Source organism: Ipomoea nil, unplaced genomic scaffold (assembly GCF_001879475.1).
Source record: "Ipomoea nil cultivar Tokyo-kokei standard unplaced genomic scaffold, Asagao_1.1 scaffold3056, whole genome shotgun sequence".
Taxonomy (NCBI): Eukaryota; Viridiplantae; Streptophyta; class Magnoliopsida; order Solanales; family Convolvulaceae; genus Ipomoea; species Ipomoea nil.
In genome coordinates, this window is record NW_017619484.1 from 2214016 (window position 1) to 2238102 (window position 24087).

The 24087-nt window shown below is 38.6% G+C and overlaps 2 protein-coding genes across 3 annotated transcripts; both read right to left on the minus strand.

Moving 5' to 3' along the window:
* Positions 1-7551: 7551 nt before the first annotated feature.
* Positions 7552-8408, minus strand: LOC109164067. Its single transcript, XM_019312823.1, has 2 exons — positions 7805-8408; positions 7552-7625 (listed from the first exon to the last, which is right to left on the minus strand). The coding sequence occupies exons 1-2, from the start codon at positions 8406-8408 to the stop codon at positions 7552-7554; spliced, it is 678 nt and encodes a 225-aa protein (XP_019168368.1).
* A 6997-nt stretch (positions 8409-15405) lies between these two features.
* Positions 15406-22938, minus strand: LOC109164135 (CTL-like protein DDB_G0274487). 2 transcript variants are annotated; one of them, XM_019312920.1, is made up of 7 exons: positions 22696-22938; positions 21510-21976; positions 19197-19380; positions 18874-19098; positions 18623-18739; positions 16927-17160; positions 15406-15829 (listed from the first exon to the last, which is right to left on the minus strand). In XM_019312920.1, exons 1-7 carry the CDS (start codon positions 22768-22770, stop codon positions 15617-15619), a joined length of 1515 nt encoding a protein of 504 aa, XP_019168465.1. In that variant the 5' UTR covers positions 22771-22938; the 3' UTR covers positions 15406-15616. The 2 variants fall into 2 exon arrangements, with proteins under 2 accessions (XP_019168465.1, XP_019168467.1); XM_019312922.1 differs by lacking the exon at positions 18623-18739.
* Between the last annotated feature and the right edge of the window lie 1149 nt (positions 22939-24087).

The following is a 24087-nucleotide window of genomic DNA, read 5'->3' on the forward strand; positions in this document are numbered from 1 at the left end:
GAATTGTAGTGCAGTGAATTTGATGATTGTAAAAGTGCAATTAGTACAACTATATTGTAAAATTGTCAACGACATTCATATTACCAAAGGAATAATGGATTACATAGAGGACATATAATTATCGACGAAGGTAACTACCAAAGTTCATTTCATTAGGACATATAATCATATACAAATAGAAGTCAGAGCTACCCGACAACAAGGAAGACGCCGACCAAGTAAGAAGAAGGGCCCTGTCCTTGGAATCGGTAGATGGGCTGCTATACAAGCAATCCTACGGTGGCTCGCTAGTGCGTTGCCTGCTCCCCGAGGAGGCCAAACTCATGACAACCGCGACGCACCGAGGGATTTGGCGGCCCACCAAGGGGCCAACATTCTGGTCCGCAAGCTCATTATTTAGGGTTATTACTAGGCGACTATGGTGAAGGATTGTGTCGACGAAGTCATGAAGTGCCCGACTTGCCAAGCGTTCGCCAAAAAGGGTACACGACTGGCCACCTTTTACACCCCGGTTACCACAACTATCCCGTTTGCCAAATGGAGGGTTGACTTGCTCGGACCGCTTCCCCAAGCGCCCGATCGAGTACGATTTTGCATAGCGGCCGTGGACTACTTCACCAAGTGGGCGGAGGCTGAGCCCTTGGCTACTATCACTGAGTATCAATGTCGCCGGTTCATCTAGAAGAACATCATATGTAGGTTCGGGCTGCCCGAGCAGTTGGTCACGGACAATGGTCAACAATTTGACAATAGGGCCTTCGTGGCGTTTTGTGTGCAGAATGGCATTCGACACATCAAGGTATCTTTAGCCTATCCCCAGGCGAACGGGAAGATTGAAAACTTGAATCGCACCTTACTGGACGGGTTGCGAAAGAAGCTGCAAGAGTTGGACAGCACCTGGGTCGAGCAGTTGGAGAAGGTGTTATGGACTTACCGAACGACTCCTCGGAGGGCGACTGCGAAGACCCCCTTCATGCTAGCATACAAATTCAAGGCTAAGGTCTCGACCGAGTTCCTGGTACCTAGCTGGCGTGTCCTCTTGTACAATGATGAGGGCAACAAGGAGACGTTACAGATCGAAAAGAATTTCTTAGAGGAAAGACGAGACTTGGCTTACGTTCGAATGGCCAAGTACCAACAGGCTGTCAAGCGTTACCAGGATAAAAGAGCCAAAGTAAGATACCTTCAGGTGGGGGATCTCGTGCTCAGAGATTGAGAGGCCAGTCGCCCCACCGAAGGTGGGGAAATGGCAATTAGGTGGGAAGGACCGTATAAGATAGCGAGCGAGGTTTACCCCGGGACTTATCGACTGATGACTGTAGCGGATGAACCCGTAGAGCGCACATGGAACGCCGACCATCTCAAGAAGTTTTACCAATAAGCGACTAGTCGCTTTCTTTTCTTTGCTTTGTTTAGTCAGTTAATTCGTTGTAGGCCCATAGTGGCCAATAGTTCGTGGAATTTCCCTTTCTAGTTGGCAATGAAGTTTGAATTATTTTGGTTAGAACAACAGTAGTCAGACTCCGCCTTTTCAGGCAAGGAGTTTGGTGGGCGGTCATGCCGCGAAATAGCTTGGAGTTGTCACCTCCTCTGTGCGGGGAAGGCAGACTCCGCCTTTTCAGGCGAGGAGTTTGGTGGGTGGTCATGCCGTGAAGTAGCTTGGAGTTGTCACATCCTCCGTGCGAGGAAGGCTGACTCTGCCTTTTCAAGCGAGGAGTTTGGTGGGTGGTCATGCTGCGAAGTAGCCTAGAGTTGTCACCTCCTTCGTGCAAGGAAGACTGACTCCACCTTTTCAGGCGTGAAGTTTTGTGGGCGGTCATGCCGCAAAGTAGCTTGGAGTTGTCACTTCCTCCGTGCGAGGAAAGCTGATTCCGCCTTTTCAAGCGAGGAGTTTGATGGGTGGTCATGCCGCGAAGTAACCTAGAGTTGTCACCTCCTCCATGCGAGGAACGCTGACTCCGCATTTTTAGGCGAGGAGTTTGGGGAGCGGTTATGCCACGAGGTAGCTTGGAGTTGTCACCTCCTCCGTGCGAGGAAGGCTGATTTCGCCTTTACGGGTGAGTAGTTTGGTAGGCGGCCATGCTGCGAAGGAATCTCTCGGGGGCTCGAAGGCAGTCAGCCTCGCCCACTGAGGGACTCGGCCATTTTGGAGTTTTTTGGCCTCTCGGGGGCTCGTAGGCAGTCAGCCTCGCCCACTGAGGGACTTGGCCATTTGGAGTTTGTTTGCCTCTCGGGGGCTCGTAGGCAGTCAATCTCGCACATTGAGGGACTCAGCCAATGTGGAGTCTGTTTACCTCTCGGGGGCGCGTAGGCAATCAGCCTCGCCCACTGAGGGACTCAGCCATTTTGGAGTTTTTTGCCTCTCGGGGGCTCGTAGGCAGTCAATGCCCATTTTGGAGTTTGTTTGCCTCTCGGGGGCTCGTAGGCAGTCAGCCTCGCCCACTTTGGGACTTGGCCATTTCGGAGTTTGTTTGCCTCTCGGGAGCTCGTAGGTAGCCAGCCTTGCCCACTGGGGGACTTGGCCATTTTGGAGTTTGTTTGCCTCTCGGTGGCTCATAGGCAGTCAACCTCGCCCACTAGGGGATTTGGCCCTTTTGGAGTTTGTTTGCCTCTCGGGGGCTCGTAGGCAGTCAGCCTCGCCCATTGAGGGACTTGGCCATTTTGGAGTTTGCTTGCTTCTCGGGGACTCGTAGGCAGTCGGTCTCGCCCATTGAGGGACTCGAGGGCAATCATTCGCGAGGTTAAAAAAACCGGAATGGAGTAAGGAGTAAAAGTCCAACGGGCAGGATGTCATGTTCAAACAGGGCCTAAAAGGCAATCGGATTACATCAAGATCAATTGTAGTAACAGTGGCAAAAGAGAATGGAAACAAACTACTCCGCTCGTCTCCGAGCAGAAGCCCTGCCCGGGGGGGATCTCCCATCAGCCGGGGCCAGCACGGACCGCATACGCATCAGGACGGCGGATAGGCCCAGACCAACAAAAAGGTTCTGGAAGAGGTTGCCATCATCCCGTCGAAGCGTCTCCACAACAAGATCGCCTGGTTGCGTGCAACTTGCGGTGGGTTAGGGTCTGCCGAGTTGGCCACGCCTTTGCCCTTCTCGGCGGCAGTCAGTCGAGCACGTGCGGAAACGCGTAAGATGGAGCGTCGATCGGCCATGTCTTCCTCTCGGATGACTTCTTGCGGCACCTCGAGAAGGGCGGGTGCAGCAGCCAGAGCTTCCTCCTCTTCTCCCTCAGATTACCCTAACGAGTCGGATGTGTTGTTGTTACCTACGAAAGAAAGCACGAACAGTCAGCTTAAGAGCACAAATGTATACGAGTCATTACCAGGAGGAGAACAAACCTGTCCGGGGAGCGCCATCCGGCAGCAAGCCAACCCTTGAAATAGCCGCCAGCCGCGACCATCGCCGAGCAGAGATAAGCTCGCCCCCAGTCATCCGCTGAACCATATTAACTAAGTGCTCAGGGCAAGCCGGCCTTCCGTCAAGACGGTAGTACATCGTTTGCCAGACCAGAGGAAAACGGAGGCCGGGAGGTGGTCGGCCGGGCGGACAAATAAGAACTCTTCCTTCCAGCCTTTGTGGGTGGAGGCCAGCTTGTCCAAGAACTTACGACCGTCCCAGGAGTGTATTTGCACGTATCTCGGAGCAATTGCGCCATCCGCGGTCAGGCGGAAAAGTTGATGAAACAGGGGAAGAGTGGCCTCTACACCCAGGCGGTGGCAATACGTAAGGAAGGCGGTCAGCTAGCAGTAAAAGTTGGGCACCAGCTAACTGCGCAGTACACCGTAATACTAAAGAAGAAGAGAAAGGAAGGGAGAAAGGGGCATCCGGAAACCACATCGGACAGACTGGTAATGGATTCCCACCTACCCTTCGCTGGGGAGATCTGTAACCCGTCGGTCACCCGGCCGACGAGCCACGGTTGGCGTACCAAGTAGCCGCCGGGCGTGTAGGAAGTCGACCTCGCGGAGAGACGAACAGCGGCTCACCGGCCAATCCAGAGTGTTGAGTGACCCCGATTCCCGGTCGATCAGGGGATCGGTGGCGGCTGCAGCCGGCAAGTCTCCCACCGCCGCCGCCGCGGAATTAGTGGCAGGAGGGTTCGCTGTCCGACCTTGATGGTCATTCGTGGCGGAGGAAGAAGAAGACAAAGATGAAGATGAGGAGGACATAAGGTAGCGTTGGAAAGGGGAAAGGAAAAGAGAAAGAATAAGGAATATTGGTGGAGAAACTGACCTGAGAGAAACGACGACCGGAGGTGATCAAAATTGTCTCGATAAGCTAGGACGTCGGCCGCCAAGGAAGAAAGAGGCTTGTGTTTTAGGAGGGAAGAGAGCACGAGGTAGTTCGAAGCTCTGTAAATGTGAAGAAGAAAAAGGGGTATATATATATATATATATATATATATATATATATATATATATATATATATATATACAAGTGTTGCAAAAATCGCGCCTAGGCGCTAGGCGACGCCCGGTCGCATTGAGGAAGGGCGGAATCGGCCTCCTCCGCGGGCGGCGCCTAGCCGACCGAACCGTCTCAAACTGTGATGGAGGGTTACTAGAGGAGGCAGTGGCGACCGGAGTGACTGGCGGTTGGAGGCGGCTGGATCTTGGAGTCGTCTGACCGGAGTAATTGGAGGTGGAGGAGGCAGTTCGACTGGCTACCGGCGATGAAGTAGTCGACCGGCGATGGAGGGGCTGGAGCAGTCGACCGACGATGGAGGCAGCTGGAGCTGTTGACGGTGGAGGTGGCTGAAGGCAGTTGACAGTGAGGGTGGGAAGAACGCAAGGGTACGGTGATGGACGAAAAGTTGATGGATGGATCTGGTTAGAGAGATTAGAGATTAGAGAGATTAGTAATGTTAGGAAGCGGGAACGACATGCAGGGTGATGGACGGTTCTGATTGATGTTGGGAATTGTGAACAACTGTATAGCAGATTAACATACATGGACTCAACACTCAACAGTCAACTCAACTATAAAAAAATAAAAATTAAAAAAATTGGGCGCCTAGCGACTTTTTCAACACTTATATATATATATATATATATATATATATATATATATATATATATATATATATATATAGAGAGAGAGAGAGAGAGAGGAAAATGAACTAAGATATTTAAAATTTAAGCTCTACTATTTTGAAGATTAAAATTTCAAGCACACATTGAATATCATCAAGTAAAACTGTAAATAAAAAAGAATAGAATCCGGCAAAAGGGCACTAGAATGTATAGAGATTATATAAAACGTATGATGAATGAAATAAGCATGGTATAAATAGAGTACAAAGGATGAGAATTAGCAGCAAGTTACAACAATCCTAATCTATAGGAATACAAGTAGAAATGATAAATTAGAAATTGTCAACCAATGCATGTAGTATTAACACGCTCCCGCAAGATTGAGGATCCGTTCGATACTCCAATCTTGGACCGAAAGAGCAAGAACAGGTGGTGACCAAGTGGCTTGGTAAGTAAGTTAGCAAGTTGCGCCGAAGAGGGAATGTAACGCACAACCAAAGAGCCATTGGACACAAACTCCCGGACGAAGAAGTAATCCAAGGCTAGGTGTGTCGTATGGGAATGGAACACTGTATTCTTACAAACATACGTAGCACTGGGATTGTCGCAGAACAACACCGGTGGTTATGGCAAACTCAAACATAATTCTTGTAAAACAAATGTTTAACCCAAAGAACCTATGCTATAGCATTCGCCCAGGCTCGATACTCAGCTTCCTAGATGAATGAGAGACAGACCTCTGTCTGGTAGATTTCCATGAAATAAGATGTGAGCCCAGATACAATAAGTAAGTAGCAGTAGATCGACCGTCGGAGGTGCAGCCTCCCCAATCAAAACCTGCGTAGACACACAGGGAAAGCAGCTAGCCAGCTCGAAGAAATAAACCATGACAGACCGTAGCTTTGAGATAACGAAGAAGCCATTTGGCAGCCTGCCAATGTGACAGCGTTGGTGCATGCATGAACTGTGAAAGGTGGTTGACTGCAAAGGCGACATCAGAGCCTGTGATGAGCAAATACTGTAGAAAACCTGGAAGGTGACGAAATTGAGTGACATCATACCGGTCACTATCAGACAAGGTCGACACCAATTTGTTCGAAATAGCCAGCGGCATGGAGACTTCTTTGGCACCATCCATTTTAAATTGCGTCAAAATGTTAGTAACATACTGACTCTACGACAAGAAGATCCCATCTGGTGTTTGAGTTACCTTAACACCCAAAAAGTGATGCAAGTTACTAAGGTATTTAAGTGAGAATTGCAAAGCTAAAATCCTTATGAACCGTCTAAGTTCATTAGTTTCTGTCAACAAAATATCATCAACATACACCAGGAAATAAACAATTAAGAACACCATTAGCAAAATAAAGTAAGGACATCCTGATTTTGACGATATGTCTATGTTGTCGTTCGACAATACCATTGTGATTCGGGGTGTGAGGAGGGGTACTAAAATGTGAAATACCATGAGCATTGAGCAACAGAATGAGTTTAATGAACTCACTGTCATTATTTGAGTAGACAAAAACGATTGAGTGACCAATGTATTTTTCAACCAATCGTTTAAACTGAGGAAAACTATAAACACGTTTAATTTTTGTTTTAACAGATAAAACCAAATATATTTTAAAAAAATGATCAACAAAAATAACATAGTAGAACACCCGTCAACAGATTTATCATTGATTCCCCATATATCAGTGTAAATCAATTGTAGTCACTTAGTACTAACCATGGTTGCAGTAGGCGCTAGGCGCTAGTCGGGCGCCCGGACAGCGCCTAGCGCCTAGGCGGCGCTTAGGCGGGCGCCAAAAAAACAGTGGTAGACTTGCAGTTTGACAATTTTAATGAGATTGTTTTCAACATTTAATCAAATAACACATCCAAATAAATGAATTAATGATAATTCATAAGTCATAACATCAAAACAATGGTTTTCAAAAAAAAAAAAAAACATTAAAACAATATTAAAAATTAAAAATACTCAAATACTTCAGTCATCCAAAGATTCAAAGTATCAAACTAGTCTACAAGTGTATATATGTCATATTATATATATGTATGCTCGCGCGCGCGCGCACACACACACACACATATATATATAATAAAAAAAATAGGCTGAGCCGATCGGGTTAACTCGACCGAAATGGACGAGTTAACTCGACTAACTTAGACGCTAGGCGGCCAAATCGGCCGAGTTAGGCGCTAGGCGGCCGGTAACCTAGGCGGGCGCCTAGGGGGGAAATCGCCACGGTCTAGAGGCGCCTAGCGCCTAGGCGGCCGCCTAGACCGATTTTTATAACCCTGGTACTAACACGAGTATTTTTTGAAAATGGCAATTTGTGACTTTTGTGTATGCTACAAGATGGACAATGAAACTGATGTAACAATGACACGGTAATAGGAACATTACAATGCTTTAAAACAAGATGTAATGTTTTATTTGACGGATAACCAAGCTAATGATGTCATTGAGACATACGCGACAAGTGCACAACATTTATTTTTGGCTAACAAGAAAGAGGATCATAGTAAACAACATTAACATTCTCCCCTACATTAGCAATGTCCCCGTTCATAGATCCTTCACAATAAAATGGGAAGAAAAAAATTCAATAGAAATTGGATTAGTTTTGCAGAGTTGGGATATGGAAACTAAATTATTATGCAACTTTAAAATATGCAAAACATTTTCAAGAGTAAGAGCATAGAAGGAGGTGGGAATAGTAGACCGACCAACATGAGAGATTATTAAGGAATTACCATCACCCAAGCGATCTGGACTATTGTATTCAGAGATGGTTTGAAGATGAGTGATACTCAGAGTAGCATGGTGGGAAGCATTGCTGTCAAATAGCCATGATTGGGATGAACCAACTGTGGAATTGGTTGTAGGAGATTGAAGAGACGTAGATGCCTGCATGGGTAGAATATTATGCTCCTTTAAAAATTTGGCTAACTTACGGCATACTTCTGTTTCATGGCCTAGAAAGTTACAAATTTTGCATATAACACTAGACCGATTATTCCCTCTTTGTTGCCAACTTTGCCGGTTGAAGCTGTTGTTATTACGAAACCTCTGAGTAGAATTGGATGATTGATTGTTTTGTGAGGAAGAGAATGTCTGTTGTGCAACGTTAGCAGTGGCAAGTAGGGATTGGCGTGCACTATCAGCTTCTTTTAACTGTCGTTCATGGTCAGTTAGAACATCACTTAACTCCCCCAAAGAGACGGGATTTTCACGGATGCGAACATCAGAGATAATGGAATTGTGTTCCTCCCCTAGTTGAGTTAGTATATAAAGAACTAGGTCTTCATTAGAAACCGGACTTTGAGCCAATGCAAGATTATCAGCTATGGACCTCATATCATTGAGATATTCGGTAATAAACCGAGCACCTCTCGATTTGTTTGTTAGCTTTGCCTTGAGGAAAATAATTCGACCTCGAGAGGCACTAGCATAACTAGCAACAAGTTGTTGCCATGCATAGTGGGCCGTTGCAGCCAAAGAAATAAGGGGTTGTATCGTATCAGAACAATTCCCGAGCGCACTTATAATAATTTGGTCTTGGCGATACCAAATTAAATGGCATGGGTTCCTGTTTGTTTGAGCAGTGCCTGTGAACTTGGCTGGTTACGTTCTTCAATGGAGCCATCAATCTAGCGAATGAGATCATAGCCAATAAGAGTGGATTGTACTTGACGTCTCAAAACAAGAAAGTTTGTAGAAGTGAGTTTGATGGGAAAGTGTGCAAGGGCATTTAGTTGGATGACTTCAGTGATGGCCGTATTGGGCAACGAAGTAGTAGGTATTGCAGGAGTGATGGTAGCCATTGATAAAGGAAGAAAGGAGAGAGAAAAAAAAAAAACTTTCATTGGAGATTTAGACTCTTGATATCATGTAGAGATGGTATAAAATCATGTATTGATGAATGAAATGAACAGAGTATAAAATTCCGAAGAGGAGAAGTAGCAAGAAGTTACAACAATCCTAAACTACAAAAATACAAGTAGAAAATAGAAAAGATAAATTAAAAATTGTCAACCAATGCATGTAGTCTTAACATAATGTAAGCAACCTTCCCCAATATCACAATATATGTCATACGTGATATAATCTTGTTTGGATGTTGTACCACTTCAACACTTTACGCAAAAGACCAAAACAATATACTCTTTACCACAAACATAGAATCTTTTAGTCAACTTGTCCGATCCCTTCATGCTATTGTGAGTATATAAACATGCTCCAAGCCTTGCTATTGATCAATGCATGCAAGGATCCAAGACTTTATATCATATATATCTTAGAACTTATTTTTATTCATATGAGTTGCGTGGGATATTGGTCTTAATTGTTAGGTTTTTATTTTCAATCATATTACATATAAATATTCTTTATTGTATGTGTACTTTTCTATAGATAATATTTTGAATTGAAATTGCATCAAGAGTGTAGATTTCAACTAGAAGTTGACACATTATTTATAATTTCTTTTATATCACTCATACTTCATTTTCAAAAAAAAAAAAAAAGAAAAAAAAAAAAAGAAAAATGAGATTGTGGGAAGATGGCAACAACGACGATGACAACGTTTTCTTTGCTGAACTTACTAGGCAAGTATTACTAGGCAAGTATTAGAATTGACAGAAGAGGATGATAACAAGAGAATCATCAACTCAAAACAAGGTATTAGATATAGGCCATCGATATTGCAACCCTAATGTGGCTTTGAATGGATACATAACGAGGATACCAACAACAAAGTGCCCAAATACCTTGTAGAGCTGTGGAATAGAGAGAAAAGCGATAATGGTGAGTGTAATGGAACTGGGGTGTTCATACCAAAGCGTAGTACTAACAAAGGGAAAGGCTCTAAAAAAGAAAATAAACCACAATTAGTGTTGCACCCTCAGTGTCTTCTATTCTCTTGGATATCAGAATATAGAGATTGGGTGTTCATTGGTACTGGGGCGTTTGTGCCACATAACCCTGGTATGTGCTTTAATTTAATATACTTTTGATATGCCAAAGACGTTGTTGTCTAGTGGCACCAAGTAATTCTGAGAGGTTGTGGGTTCAAGTCTGGCAGTATAAACAAATACTGCATTGTAACAGAGTCAGTAGTACTAAAAAAAAATTTACTTTTGATATGATTGGCAATAAACTTTTATTAACCTATTGCTAATAATATAAAGTTGAATATATTTTTGCATGTAGGGAGGAAGAACCGTAGGCGAGGAGCACGCACAAAAGAGGCAAAGGTTAACTAATCAATCATCCAATCTATTGGCAGGCCGGCGTGGTGAAATTTAAATAGTTTCATCAATGCCACCTTTTAGAATGAGTATGTGTAGAATGGGATGAAAAGTCGGACTCTCTCCTTATTTTTTCAATAACTTGGTTATTTAGACCAACTAATTTATCTTTATGCCTAAATATGAGTAATATCCTCTTGTTATCACCAAGACTATGTGGTCTAATGGTACCTGGGTTGGACTTTCATTTGGAAGATTATAAGTTCGAGCCTCAGTGGAGGTGTCATTGGTTCTTTGTGTTTTTAGTATGTTGAGAAAGTATATGAAAAGATACAGTAATCCTCTTTTGTCAATTATCATACTTGCCTAGTAAGCTCTGCAAAGAAAACGTTGAGCTCTGCAAAGAAAACGTTGTCATCGTCATTGTTGCCATCTTCCCATGATTTCATTTTTTTTTTAAGAGTGAATTCCATTTTTGGTCCTACTGTTATATGGGTGTTTTCAATTTTAGTTCACATTTTTTTTGCCACTTTATGACCACTATTATTGAATGTGTTCCATCCTCTTTTGTCAATTATAATACTTGCCTAGTAAGCTCTGCAAAGAAAACGTTGTCATCGTCATTGTTGCCATCTTCCCATGATTTCATTTTTTTTAAGAGTGAATTCCATTTTTGGTCCTACTGTTATATGGGTGTTTTCAATTTTAGTTCACATTAATTTTTTTTGCCACTTTATGACCACTATTATTGAATGTGTTCCACTTTTAGTCCACTGTTAGTATTTCCATCAAGAGGCCGAGTAATCTAGGGGTGTTTTGATCTTTCTTCTCATCCAAGACTATGTTTGACTAAAAGAAATGAGAACATTATATTAAACCTAAAACCTAAGAAACCTCGCCGGCCCATGTTGGAACGAACGAAACGATGTAGCTTTGGCTTCCCATTCTCGTTGTTCGAAGAGCCATCTTTGAATATCGGAGGAGGAGGACGAAGCGCCTGGATTAAAAGAGAAGAGACAACCATAAAAAGACCAAAATACCCTTGGATTATACGGCCTCTTGACGGAAATATTAACGATGGACTAAAAGTGAAACACATTCAATAACAGTGGTTGTAAAGTGGCAAAAAAAATTAAGGTGGACTAAAATTGGAAACGCCCCTATAACAGTAGGACCAAAAATGAAATTCACTCTTTTTTTAATGAGTATGAGTGATATAAAAGAAAATTATAAACAACGTGCAATGTCAACTTTTAGGTTTTCACAAGTCTGAACTTGTTAGTCCACCTCTTTCTACTTCACGAGTAGAGATACAAAAGTTGTCAAACACAAAAGAATGTTAATCCTCCAACTTTGATGTAGACTCTGTGCTTGAATCTTCACTTCAAATTGGTCAAAGTCTGAGCTAGATCTTGAATTGTAACTCTTTTCTCTTTTCTCACTGGTCACAATTTCTTAGCACTTGAAAGCTTTGAACTCTTAATAATTTTTCACTTGAATGACCAGCACCTTCTTCAGTCATGATTGAAGGTATTTATAGGCTATTTGAAATGAATCCGAGGGAGATGGATTCCAAACGTCCTTTTAACTCTTGGATAATGACCAGTGGATAATACGAAATGTTACTTTATGTCATATTTCTAGTCGTTGACACACATTTATCTGCTACACCATACATTTTGCACTACTCCTTTTTGTCTAGGGTTTTAAAGAAAATCTCTTGGAGTGTGTACCTAGGACTCCTTTTGCCTTGGTAACATTTTCACATATAGCTCTTAACTTTTTAAGGTTACGAACTGTTTGCCCAGAAAATGTCTCGAACAGTTCATCCGAATGGTTAGCTATTACCTTTCGAGTTAACACTTCGAACCTTAAGCTTTATAACCTTTCGTTCGAATAGTTGTCCTTACTATTCGATACACTTCAAGTCCCTACTATTCAGTAAGGTTGGCCATTCCGCTCTTCGGTCATTGCTACTTTCCAGTCTTCAACTCTTCCACTCTTCGACTCTTGAACTCTTTCGACTCTTTGTCTTGAACTCTTCATTGCATCCATTCTTCGTATCTCCTCGATCGTCTGCTTGAACTTCTCGTAGAGAGTTTAGTTGACTTTTCTAATTGTAACTTCTCTTATTACAATTCGGACTCTTCTGAGCAATTCGATCAGAGTGAATTTCCTAAATCTAAAAGAGTGGAACAAATTGGGACTAAAATTTTTTAACTTTTGGTATCATCAAAATCTAATATACACTTGTTCCTATAGGACGGATCCCATCATTACATCTATAAGAGAAAACTAAAAATCAATCACATCCTTACATATGTAAAAATCGAACGGATCAGAACAAATTTAAAAAAAAATGACATTTTTATAATTATCACCAACTTTACATTGCAACTTGTAACACAATACTCTGCACTTTATAAAAACTAAATATGCATTTCTGGATAACTTTTAAAAAGTCAATGTAAAAACTAAATTTTAATCTTAAATCATAAATGTTAAACCCTAAGCACTAAAAAATTAATCCCTAAACCAAAAAAACTCATACATAAACTCTAAAATTCAAACCCTAAGTGCAATACACTTTCGCATTTTGCAAAGTGCAATTTTTAATACTAAAAGTGCACTTTGTAATAACTAAATGTGCATTTCTAGAAGAAAAAAAAAATGCGATGGCATTTTGCAAAAGCGCACTTTGTAACAACTAGATGTGCATTCCAATAATACATATTGTGTTAAAAGTTGCACAGTAAAATTGGTGATAATTACAAAAAGAGTTAATTCCACCAGAGGTCACTTATCTTTGGTGGTAATTCCAAATTTAGTCCCAGACTGTCATTTTTGCCATTTAACATCCCAAACTATTATTTTTTGGACACTTTTAGTCCTTCTCATGACTTTTCCTATTTTTAGTAAGGGTATTTTTGTCTCTTCATATTTTTATTTTATTATATTTTTCGATTTCAATCGGTTTAATTGGTTTAGGACTTTACTAAAAACCAGTTGAAAATATGGTTACTAAAAATAAGAGGTTACTTAAAGTTCTAAACCAATTAAACCGGTTGAAACTGAAAAAATAACAAAAGAAAAATATGAAAAGACAAAAATACATTTACTAAAAATAGGAAAAATCATGAAAATGACTAAAAGTGTCCAAAAAATAATAGTCTGGGATGTTAAATCGCAAAAATAATAGTCTGGGACTAAATTTGGACTTACCACTAAAGACAAGGGACTTTTGGTGGAATTAACTCTTACAAAAATGTCACTGCTTTTTTTCAAAATATTTGATATGATGTGATCAATTTATTTATTTATTTATTTATATATAAAACATGGTGAGTTGAGTTAGGTTCTATACAAGTTATATATATAAAACCTACATCTAGCCCAGCACATTGCGAATATACTTTATTCTAAGACACACCACTGTCACCCAAAAAATCTTGATCCATACAGGATGAATTAAAGTGGATATCCACGAGACAAATTAAAATTGTCGTCCCTACATATTTTTTTGTAACAATTACTAGACATCACAGTTCATTAAATAACTACCCCACTATCTTTAAAAGTGACCACCAGCATTATAAAATTTTCCTTATACATTGTTTTAGTGAGCATAGTAATCAATTACATTGAATACTCACTATTGCCTATGTCGGTCCCAAAGGGTTGGGGATCAAGTCTAGAAGAGGGTAAATAGACTTGATAGATTTTTTTCAAAGATTCTAAATTCAAGCAAACTTGAATTCATTGAATATTAAAGTTTGTACACATCGGAATATTGTTTAGCCCCTTTTTGGTTATAGCACGTGTTTGATCCTGTTAAGATTTAAGGTTGAGTTGATTAATAATGAATAATGAAATGCGTAAAGTAAATAGAGAGAGAGAGAGAGAGAGAGAGAGAGAGAGGGAGGGGGAGGGGCCAGGGAGAGGGAGAGAGAGGGATTCGAATATCACAACATACTCCACTCTTCTCCTAGAACTTCTTAGGATGTTTGCACTATTATCTTAGTACAAAAGAGAGCGCGTGTGCTTTGATCCCAAAGTCAGCCACAAGTCTCAAGTATTTCGCAAGACAATCCTTTGCTACTCCTCATCTTTCTACTTCCATAGTAGAGATAGTGTTGGTTGAACACAAAGTTTGTTTACTTCTCCAACAATCTTAACTTGGCCTGAGTTCTTCTTTCTTTGTCAAAGTCTTCAATCTTGATGTAGAATTTTAGTTTTATCTCTCACTAGTCAGCTTCTAAATTGCTTGAACTTTTTATTGCACTCTTGTATACTTTACTAAAAAATGACCAGCACCACATTCAGCTTCGAATTGATGTATTAATACACATTTGAATTTGTACGTTGGAGGAAAACAAATTTCAAATAATCTTTATCCTTTTGTGCAATGACGACGGGTGGTTCTTGTAGTAGTAAACTGCTTTTGTCAAACTTCCTAGCCGTTACTTCACTTTTTCTCCTAAAAGATTTTCTCTCCTAAAAGCTTGGCTTTCTATGCTGAGCTTTTTTTCTCCTTGATAACTGTTCGATTGAGGTAGTTCATTGTTCTATCAATAAGCATTCTAATGGTTGCCCGTAAGGTAACCTCTTTACTTTCCAGAAGTTCACTTCTTGCATCAACCTTTCACAACTACTTTCCGGTTAAGGTTTTGACCCTTCCACTGTTCAACCATCAACCTTTCGGTCTTCAATTATACGACCTTTGAGTTTTCAATTCTTCAATCCTAAGCTCTTCAATTTTTCGATCTTTAACTTAAACTCTTCGGATGTAACTTTTCGTTACACTTCTCAAATATTAGACTTTGACTTTTCGAATGTAACTATTCATAGGACATTCTCCGGATGCTTGACTTTACTAAGGTTTACTTTTCGGATTGAATTCCTTTATGTTATTGTTACTTTCTGATAAGTATAATTCATTTATAAAGTTGACATTTCAAATGTTGCATTTGAGAAATTTTCTAAGTTCAGAAAAATAAAGTTTTAAAGACCTAAATTTCCTAATTTATTTGATATCATCAAAATCTAAAATTACATGTTCTTTAACAACCAAAAAATGAAAAGGCAAAAAAAAAAAAAGTTTGTATGGCATCGCAGAATAATCTTTGTTGTCATCATACCAAAGGTTGGCCGTAGAACACCCAATAACAATCTTACATCTATTGTTCTTTACAAACAGGAAGCCTATATCAAAAGAAAACCAAACCAAATACGTTAGAAGCACAAAATTGACAACTAAAGATATGGGCCTATACACTGACAGTTACTTCCTATTTGGACTTTGTGCACCCGGGAAATTCAGATAGGCACTGCTTCCTGCATTTGGCTATCGAATCTATTAGTCAATACTTGTCTTGCCCGTGCGCTTCTGTGCTGCAAACGCTGGTGTAGCGTCTCCGACATCTTGTTGAAAAACTCCGCATCCCATCTACGTACTAACGAAGGGTCTTCCGCATAGCAGATATATATGGCCGTAACTGCACTTTCCACTACTACAGTTGCTAATCCAACCTGCAATTCAATATTACATGTAAATCTGGGTTGAAGTCAGTTTGGAAAGGATGGGGGATTCATGTGGCACTGTTTGGTACCCATAAATTCAAATGGAATGCATAATTATTCAGATCTCTAATTCCACATCTTTTCCCCTTCATTACGTTTACTTGTTTGGACATGCTTCACGAAATGAAATTTGAAGAAATAGAAACCTCATTCCATAAGGAATAGAATAAGAAATAAGAATTTCATTTCAGTTTGGTGAAGGAATAGGCTTGGGTTGGTTCAAGGGATAGGGATGGAATAAGTATTCAAAGACAAAAATACCCCTATACTAAATTTAATACATCTAAATATATAACTAAATTACATAAGCATATTTAAATAATAAAAGTGCATATAAAACTTATGAACTTATATCCATATGTGTGTGTGTGTAGAAGGACTTTTTTGGTATTACGATAAAATAACTATTCTTGAGAACTCAAAAATACCAAAAAATATCGGAATGGCTATTCCTATTGCAAAGGAATATAGCTCATTCCCTAGTAGAATGCTATTTCCAAGAATAAAAAGTAAAACCAAATGATGGAAAAAATTTATTCCAAGAATGCTGTTCCATTTTTGACCTATTATATGAACCAAACATGCAATTAAGGAATAGCTATACTCATGAAAGAAATAATGAAAGTAAAGTTTATTAGGAAGAAACAAATTTAAAGGCCAAGTCCAACACAATATGGCCATCTCAACTATTATTCCAATGACGAAACCTAGTGCTTGCAAAGTATTTCAGATATTTGGTAGGTGAAAATTCTAGTTCCATGGTATCTAGGGGACCAACAAAAGAAATGTTAAGCACATAGAAACTACAATGAGTAAAATATCTGTGAGTCATTGGAAAAAAAAATGTGGAATTTAAGTATGCTTGGATGGTTCGGGGTTGAGGAGGGACGAGAGCCGAGAGGGGTTGGAATAGGAAGGATATAAACTCCATCAGCACTATTTCAATTGTACATCAATAAGGAATGGGAGATTTCAACTCTCTTTCCCCAAAGACTTTAAATAAAAATTGAGGATGTCATCCAATTCATACAGAAGAGTTAACTTACCAAGATCATCCCAATCAACATGGCAGTAGAACCCACCATCATAACTCTATCAGGATGCTTGATTCTGGTCCAAACTCCAGCACAAGTTCCAGAAATCAGCCCACCCAAAAGAGTGCCCATTAGTAGTACAGCACCAGAGCAGTCATAAGCAATAAGCGCTTCGACACCAGTGGATTGGAACAGCTCCCACGCATCTTTTGCTGAGTGGTTAAAGTTTTTACCATAAACAGCAATCTGTTAAACGAAAATTCAGAAAAATGGCAGTTTTATTTTTTATTTTTGCTGATAAACAATATTAGAAGCATGGCATAGTATGCACTGACCGTATATCAAAATCTAATAAGCCACTCAAAATTTGATATTCATCAGGAGTATCTGCGATTTCTACAGTTACCATACATGATAGTGGAACAATTTCTCATTGGGTCATATATAGTGCTCTTTCAACTTTGAAAACAGATACATTTGAAAGCAATTATGACATCAGAATGCATAAAGTAAAATACTTTAAATTGATTCTAGACACTAGCAATTTATTTGAATAAGAGTTCATGCCACCTTTGTCCCAACTATATTGCCTCTTTCACTTAAGTACCTCTAGTTCAAAACTGGAAAGCAATAATCCACTAACTACTGGCAGTTGGACAGAGGGATCTTTGGATAAAAAGAATCGTAATTTGAGTACCTTTTTTTGTCCAATTCCAAGTAGTGTGGTGACTATTTATATTCAATTTTCAATAGATGAGGGACTACTTTCCAATTTTCTAGACAGTAGTAGTCCCAGTTTCCAATAGTTGGAGGGCTACTAAAGTGGAACCAAAGTTGTTTAGAGTGAAAAGTGCAATAAAGTGATAATTCCTAAATTGCTTTCAACCGCATAGTGAATTGTCACCTTACATTAAAAGAGGGAACTTAGAAGGGAAAAAATTAGGAGGGGTAAAAAGCATTTTCCTATATAATTTACAATGATATGAAATTAGTAAATAGTGCAACTCCTACATGAGCACATAACATTGGTTTCGTTGCCGGCATCATGGGTGTCACTCGATCCAAGATCAACTATCTCCACATGTGGGTGATCAACAATGTTTATTATATGCTCATGTCACGGGCAAGAAAACACAAAAGAAAAGAAAGCGTTGGGTTCACTTCAGACCCAAAACTCTATTGTCCCTTAGTTTAGGGTTAAATCTCTGTTTGTCATTTATTCCAAATAACACTCCCTTTTATAGGGCTGATTACAACGATTCCTTAACTAAGAATGATTAATTATTTGGTAGTTTCGAAATAACTAAACTAAGTAACAAGCTAAATAATTGTTTTACAGTTTCCAAATAACTAAACTAACAACATTCTAAATAATCATGCCCCAGCATGCACCAACAACCATAATTTTGGTTGCTTTAAATTTGGGCACCCTACTTTTTATTGCATACTTTTACTAATAAATATTCTGTAAACATCATTTACCAGTCACTGCTGGTAAATGTTGTCTTGTAGATTGGTAGAGAAGTGGGTATCATGGGTTCCCATCCATTATCATTAAAAATATATATACCCATATTTTTAAACGGGCCTATTGCCCACTTTTCACCCCACAAATATGGCAAAGATAATCGACAGGCGGGACAGGTAACTAAAAATACCACCTTTATACACATTTTTACAACTATAGTGCATATATAATCCTAAATACCTGAACGTAAGCATATTTATTGAAGAAACGGACTAGAGTCTCCACCAAATGGAAGAGGAAGTCCACACAACAAAGCAAACACTCATTGTTACCAATCTTTGACCTTACTCCTCTGATCTGGCAGGGTACAGAAATGGATGGTCATTAGTTCTAACTGCTGATATGTGAACTTTAATGACATTAATAGAGAAAATTATAGAACCTTTTTATTAAAATATATAATACAGATCAACTAGGTCAAGTTAACTGACCTTCCATCGCAGTGCCCGGATAGCAGCCGTAAAAAGTGATCCATAGCAGATGCTGCCAAAAGAAGTGGTGACAGCATACCTCAGAGAATTCAACAGTGGTTTAGGAGGCATTGATGCTTCTGCTCGACCACCATGGTATAAAACAAAAAAGACCATCCCAGACACTATAACATGAATAATGTTACAAAAAACTGCACCTGTCCAAAATAAACTCACACAGAACACCTGCATATCCAAGAAAAAACCATTGGTTGCATCATTTGGTGAAGTATTACCTGAAATTGTAATAATTCAAAATAAAGAGCAAAAACTTGCCAGCTCACCACAAGTAGCCACCAACGTCCACTATCACCAATGCTTAAAGCCACAATACCAGCTACTCCAAATGACCATAGTACTAGCCATGAAAGCATGACCACCATAAAGACACATGATACTCCCATAACTTCAGGAAGGCTCCACACCATCTTCACAGCTTTTTGTAGCACTAGCATGGTAAACGGAAGTCTACAGGAAGGAATATTTATGAAAAATTAATGTCATCAGAAATTTGAAAATAAATTTAGTCATTCTCTTTTGCTTGGTTATAGAAGAGGAGAAATGGATGAGGTAAATGAGTACTGACCATGCTTACAAATTTACAATAACTAATATGAGGGAAAGGCATCTAAACAAAATAAATCAAAATAAAAATGAACTCAAATCAAATCAAACCAACCCAAACAAAAACCAAAAATAATGGTTTGGTTTGGTTTTGGTTTGCCCCCTAATCTAATTGAAAACCAAAACTGAAATATATAACCCGATATCAAATCCTAAACAATATTGTTTCGATGAAATATATGTTTACATCACAACCCAAATCCAGTGTAGATTTGTTATTTTCTTAACATTGGTTTTTATTATTGTGGTTACTTGCTCTCTGTTTATAACTGTAAGTTTTTATTTATTAAATATTGCTATGGGTGTGTTAATGAGATTTTGACGGTTCTTTTATTTTTTATACCAAAGTACCAAACCAAACTTACATCAAACCAAAAGAAAATTATTTTGATTTTCTTTGTAATCAAACCAAAATATTTGGCTCAATTTCAGTTTGATAAAAATTTCAAACAAAATATTCAATTTGGTTTCAGTTTGGCTTTCATACCAAACTGAACCCTCATAGGTCCACCGCTATATGAGGTTTGTTTTCAGTTCAAAGCCTCTTTCTAGAGAAATAATGTAATAGAACCCTCTAGCTGCGATGATATAGATCATAATTCATAAAAAGAGAGATGGGAAGGGAAATGTCAGCATGTCAACCCATCAAAGAAACATACTTAATCAGAGAATTTGCAAGAATGTAAAACGGTTATGTTGACATTCAGATGAATGTCTTTTAGACCAGCTAAATCCAAACGAAGATGTAAAATAGAATTTAAAAGAAATTGTTCTCAGCATCTCAAAGAGAGAAAGAAAATAAGGTGATATGATAAGCAAAAAATGAAGTGAAGAAACCAATATGTCTTATTAACAGCAATTATTTAAAAAGTTCGTTATGCCCTACCTGGTAACAACCAAACCATATTCTATGGTTCCTAATGTCAACTACTTTTGCATAACCTTAAGTTGCTACTAGAGCTTGCTTGTCCTTTATTATATGGCAACCATTGGTTGGTCATTCTCATATGTGAAGTGGTAAATGATACCACATCTTTTCCAAGAAAAGATTTGTAGTCCCAAATAAATATATAGAACAAATTAACTGAATTGAACTCAATCATGCCTTAGTCTTAATCTAGTTGAAGTTAGCTATATGGATTTTGTTTTCACATTCAATTCTATTTAGCACAAATCCATCATGAGCCCTTTAGCTAGTATTTGTTTCTTAGGAACTTAAATCCACATAATTTTTGGTCATTCACTTCTTCTCCTGTATCACGCACAAAGTCTACATGGAGCATCGTCCAAACTATCCTAACCAATTTTCTTCAGTTTGTCTTCAGTATGTGCCACATAGTATCCTGTTTCAAATAAAATGATTTCTAATATTGTCCCTCTTAGCATTCTCAACTGATCTACAACCACTCCAAATTTTAAAACACTTTGCTTCTTGACCATCCAGCACTTGCTATCATGTTGCCATAAAGTATAGCTAGCCTAAAAGTAATTTGGCAAAATTTGTTTTCCACCTTTACATAAATTTATCAATCATATAATATTCAGTCACACTAGCTTCATCCAATCAACCTTAATTCTATGATTCACATCATCATCTACCCTTTCCTCTTTACAAAGAATACAAACCAATATCAGAATTCCAAATATTGCATGAGTTTGTTCCATCAAATTTTAAGGAAACAGAACTATATGCTTTTAACAGTTGTTTCCTCGAATCCCATAGTATATCCTCTATAGGCAACACAATGGGCTCAGTACAAGAACAAGATGGAAAAGAAAATATTCATGTCCATTGTCCACAAAGTCCCAATTTGCTTTAGCTAGGATTCAAACAAAAATTTCAAATACATAAAACTTATAACAGACTATTTGAGCATTTATAGCCATTTGCTAAATTGAAGAATATATAATTGGTTAATCTCACCATTTTAAAAAACTAAAGGAAATTATTTTAAACAAAAAGGCTTCTATACCTGTCAATTACTGATATGACATACATGAACTGCAAAGCTGCTCCAATGGCAAAGGCAATACCCCAAAAGATCTGTGTCCACCAGAAACACAACACACTGATCACCGCAAGATATGTAGTCAAGATGTGCACTGAGAATTTCATCATCTGATTTGCCTGTGAACCAAGTAACAACAGCCAAGCCCAACCAAGGGCAGTCCCGACACCAGCAGCAACAGCATACAAAGGCCAATAATCCTCTGTCAGACCCTCACGATTGTCAAGAAATGGCATGGTATATCTATCAATCTTCAGCCTATCCTTTTCCCTAAACCTATTAAGCCCAAATACTCCAAGTGCCATACCAACCACTATCAAATGCAAAAGAAATATCACCAACCAGAACACATCTCGCCAATGGCGTGAAGTTTGTGGAGTGAATCCTGGAGAATGACTCCCTTCAGCTCTTGTATGATTCCCCACACCATTCTGCATTTAAATATATAGATATGTACGTTATTGAAAAGAAAACTTTTGTAACCAATCCACAAGAATTTGTTCATATTCCCGATGAAATGTTACCAGATTTTCTATATTATTAGATTTACTATAAGAGAAAATTAGTGGAAAAATTGTGATTTCCTTCCTCCACATAAAAACGTTTCTTCCAAGTCACACCAAAAGAGCCATTTCCTATCTTAATTTGATTACGTTAATGACTTAATTGTACTGCACTATCAATAAAACTCATGCCAAATGAGAAAGTAGAAAAGTGCATCAATTTCTTTTGACTTCTTTTTTTTTTTTTTGGTAAATAGAAGTAAATCTACTCAAAATTCAACATACCAAACAAACCAGATTACACTTCAATAACAAGTTCTTTTTCTCTGTTTATACCTGGATTAATACCTAACTGATATACAGCGATATAAACACAACTGAAACGAAATGATCACTCTGTAAGAGTAAAATTAACTTAATCTTAGTAGCATAACAGCACCAAAATCCGCAATTCAGAGCAACAAAACTACAAATTTTATAAAACTGTAAAGTCAGTCGGTCACATTAAACAGAACAACTAACTACAAATGGGTGGTACTTCAAGTTCCATACTTCCCACAAGAGCGAATTTAGATGCAACAATTAGTCAACCACAATTAACACATACAGATAGACGATCACTAGCAAAATTTGACGTGGGCGATTACCGGCGGCCGTGAGGCAGCATCGTCAAATGAGGACGAAGAAGAGGACGCTGAGGAAGACACTTGCGAGTCGATCATAGCAGCGTTTTCAGTGAATCAGCGGCGGCGGCGGCGGCGGAGGCTAGAAGAAGAAGAGTTCGCATTAGATAGATCGAATTCAATGTCTTTGTTTACTGTATGTTTAGTGTATTATAGTAGTGGGGGATTTGGGAAGAAGAAGAGAGGGTGGGCCAAGGTCGTCAATGGAGTTTGAATTGGCATATTTATATTATATTGAGTGTGAGGATTAATTATGAAGAATATTAGGGTGCTATTTTAAATTTAGATTTCTTTCTGGGGGTTGGGTTGGAAATTGAGTGGAAAGTAACTGAAACTCAACGGCAACACTTGCACTTAAATGCCAGGTATTAGCCAACGCTACGTTGGTTGGAATTTGGAGGGGCAATTTAGGCTTTCGGAATAAACGTGAAATAGGTTATCGAATTACGCATCAAAATGTAATTAAGTCATTGAATTCAAAAACATGTAATTGAATTCTAAAATAATATAAAATGATACAATTAAATCAAAAGTGACATGTTTACCTGTTAGTTTGTTGACGTGGAGGTTATCATATTAAAATAATAATTTTTTATTTTATTTTAATGATTTTAAATAACAAAATTAAAAAAAAAAAAAAAAAAAAAAAAAAGGGAGGGGTTGGGGTGGGGGGCTTTGTCTCCCTGTCGGACCCCTCTCCCTTTTAATTTTGTTACTTAAAATTATTAAAATAAAATAAAAAGTTATTATTTTAATACAATAACATTTATGTCAGTAAACTAGCAGGTAAACATGTCATTTTGGTTCAATTGCATCATTTTGTATTGTTCAGGAACCTAATGCATGTTTTTTGAGTTGCCTAATTACATTTTGGTGTGTAGTTCGATGGCATATTTGACCTTTATTTCAATTCTTTCACTCTTAAAAATGAGTCTTACCCATATGGGAGGTTGTGAGTTCAAGCCTTAGTAAACGTGATATTGACTCTTTTTGCTTCAGTAGGTTGAGAAAGTAGGTAGTACTCATAAAAAAAAAAAAAAATGAGTCTTACCTCTACGATATCAAATTTAAAATTCCTTAATTATTTTCTCTACATTTTTGCAATACTATCTCACTTTCACATCACATTATCACATTATTATTACAATATAATAACAAAATAATAATATAATACTCTCCCCGTCCCATTTTATGTGTCTGGTTCAGTTAACGAGGCTTGACTAAAGTTATTTTTAATTCAATATTTCAAAATATTAAATTTAGTATTAGTATATAGAATTTGTATATATAGAAACTACACTAAAAGTATTATTAAACACAAAAAAAAAAAAAAAATAAGTAAAAAAAAATACAAAA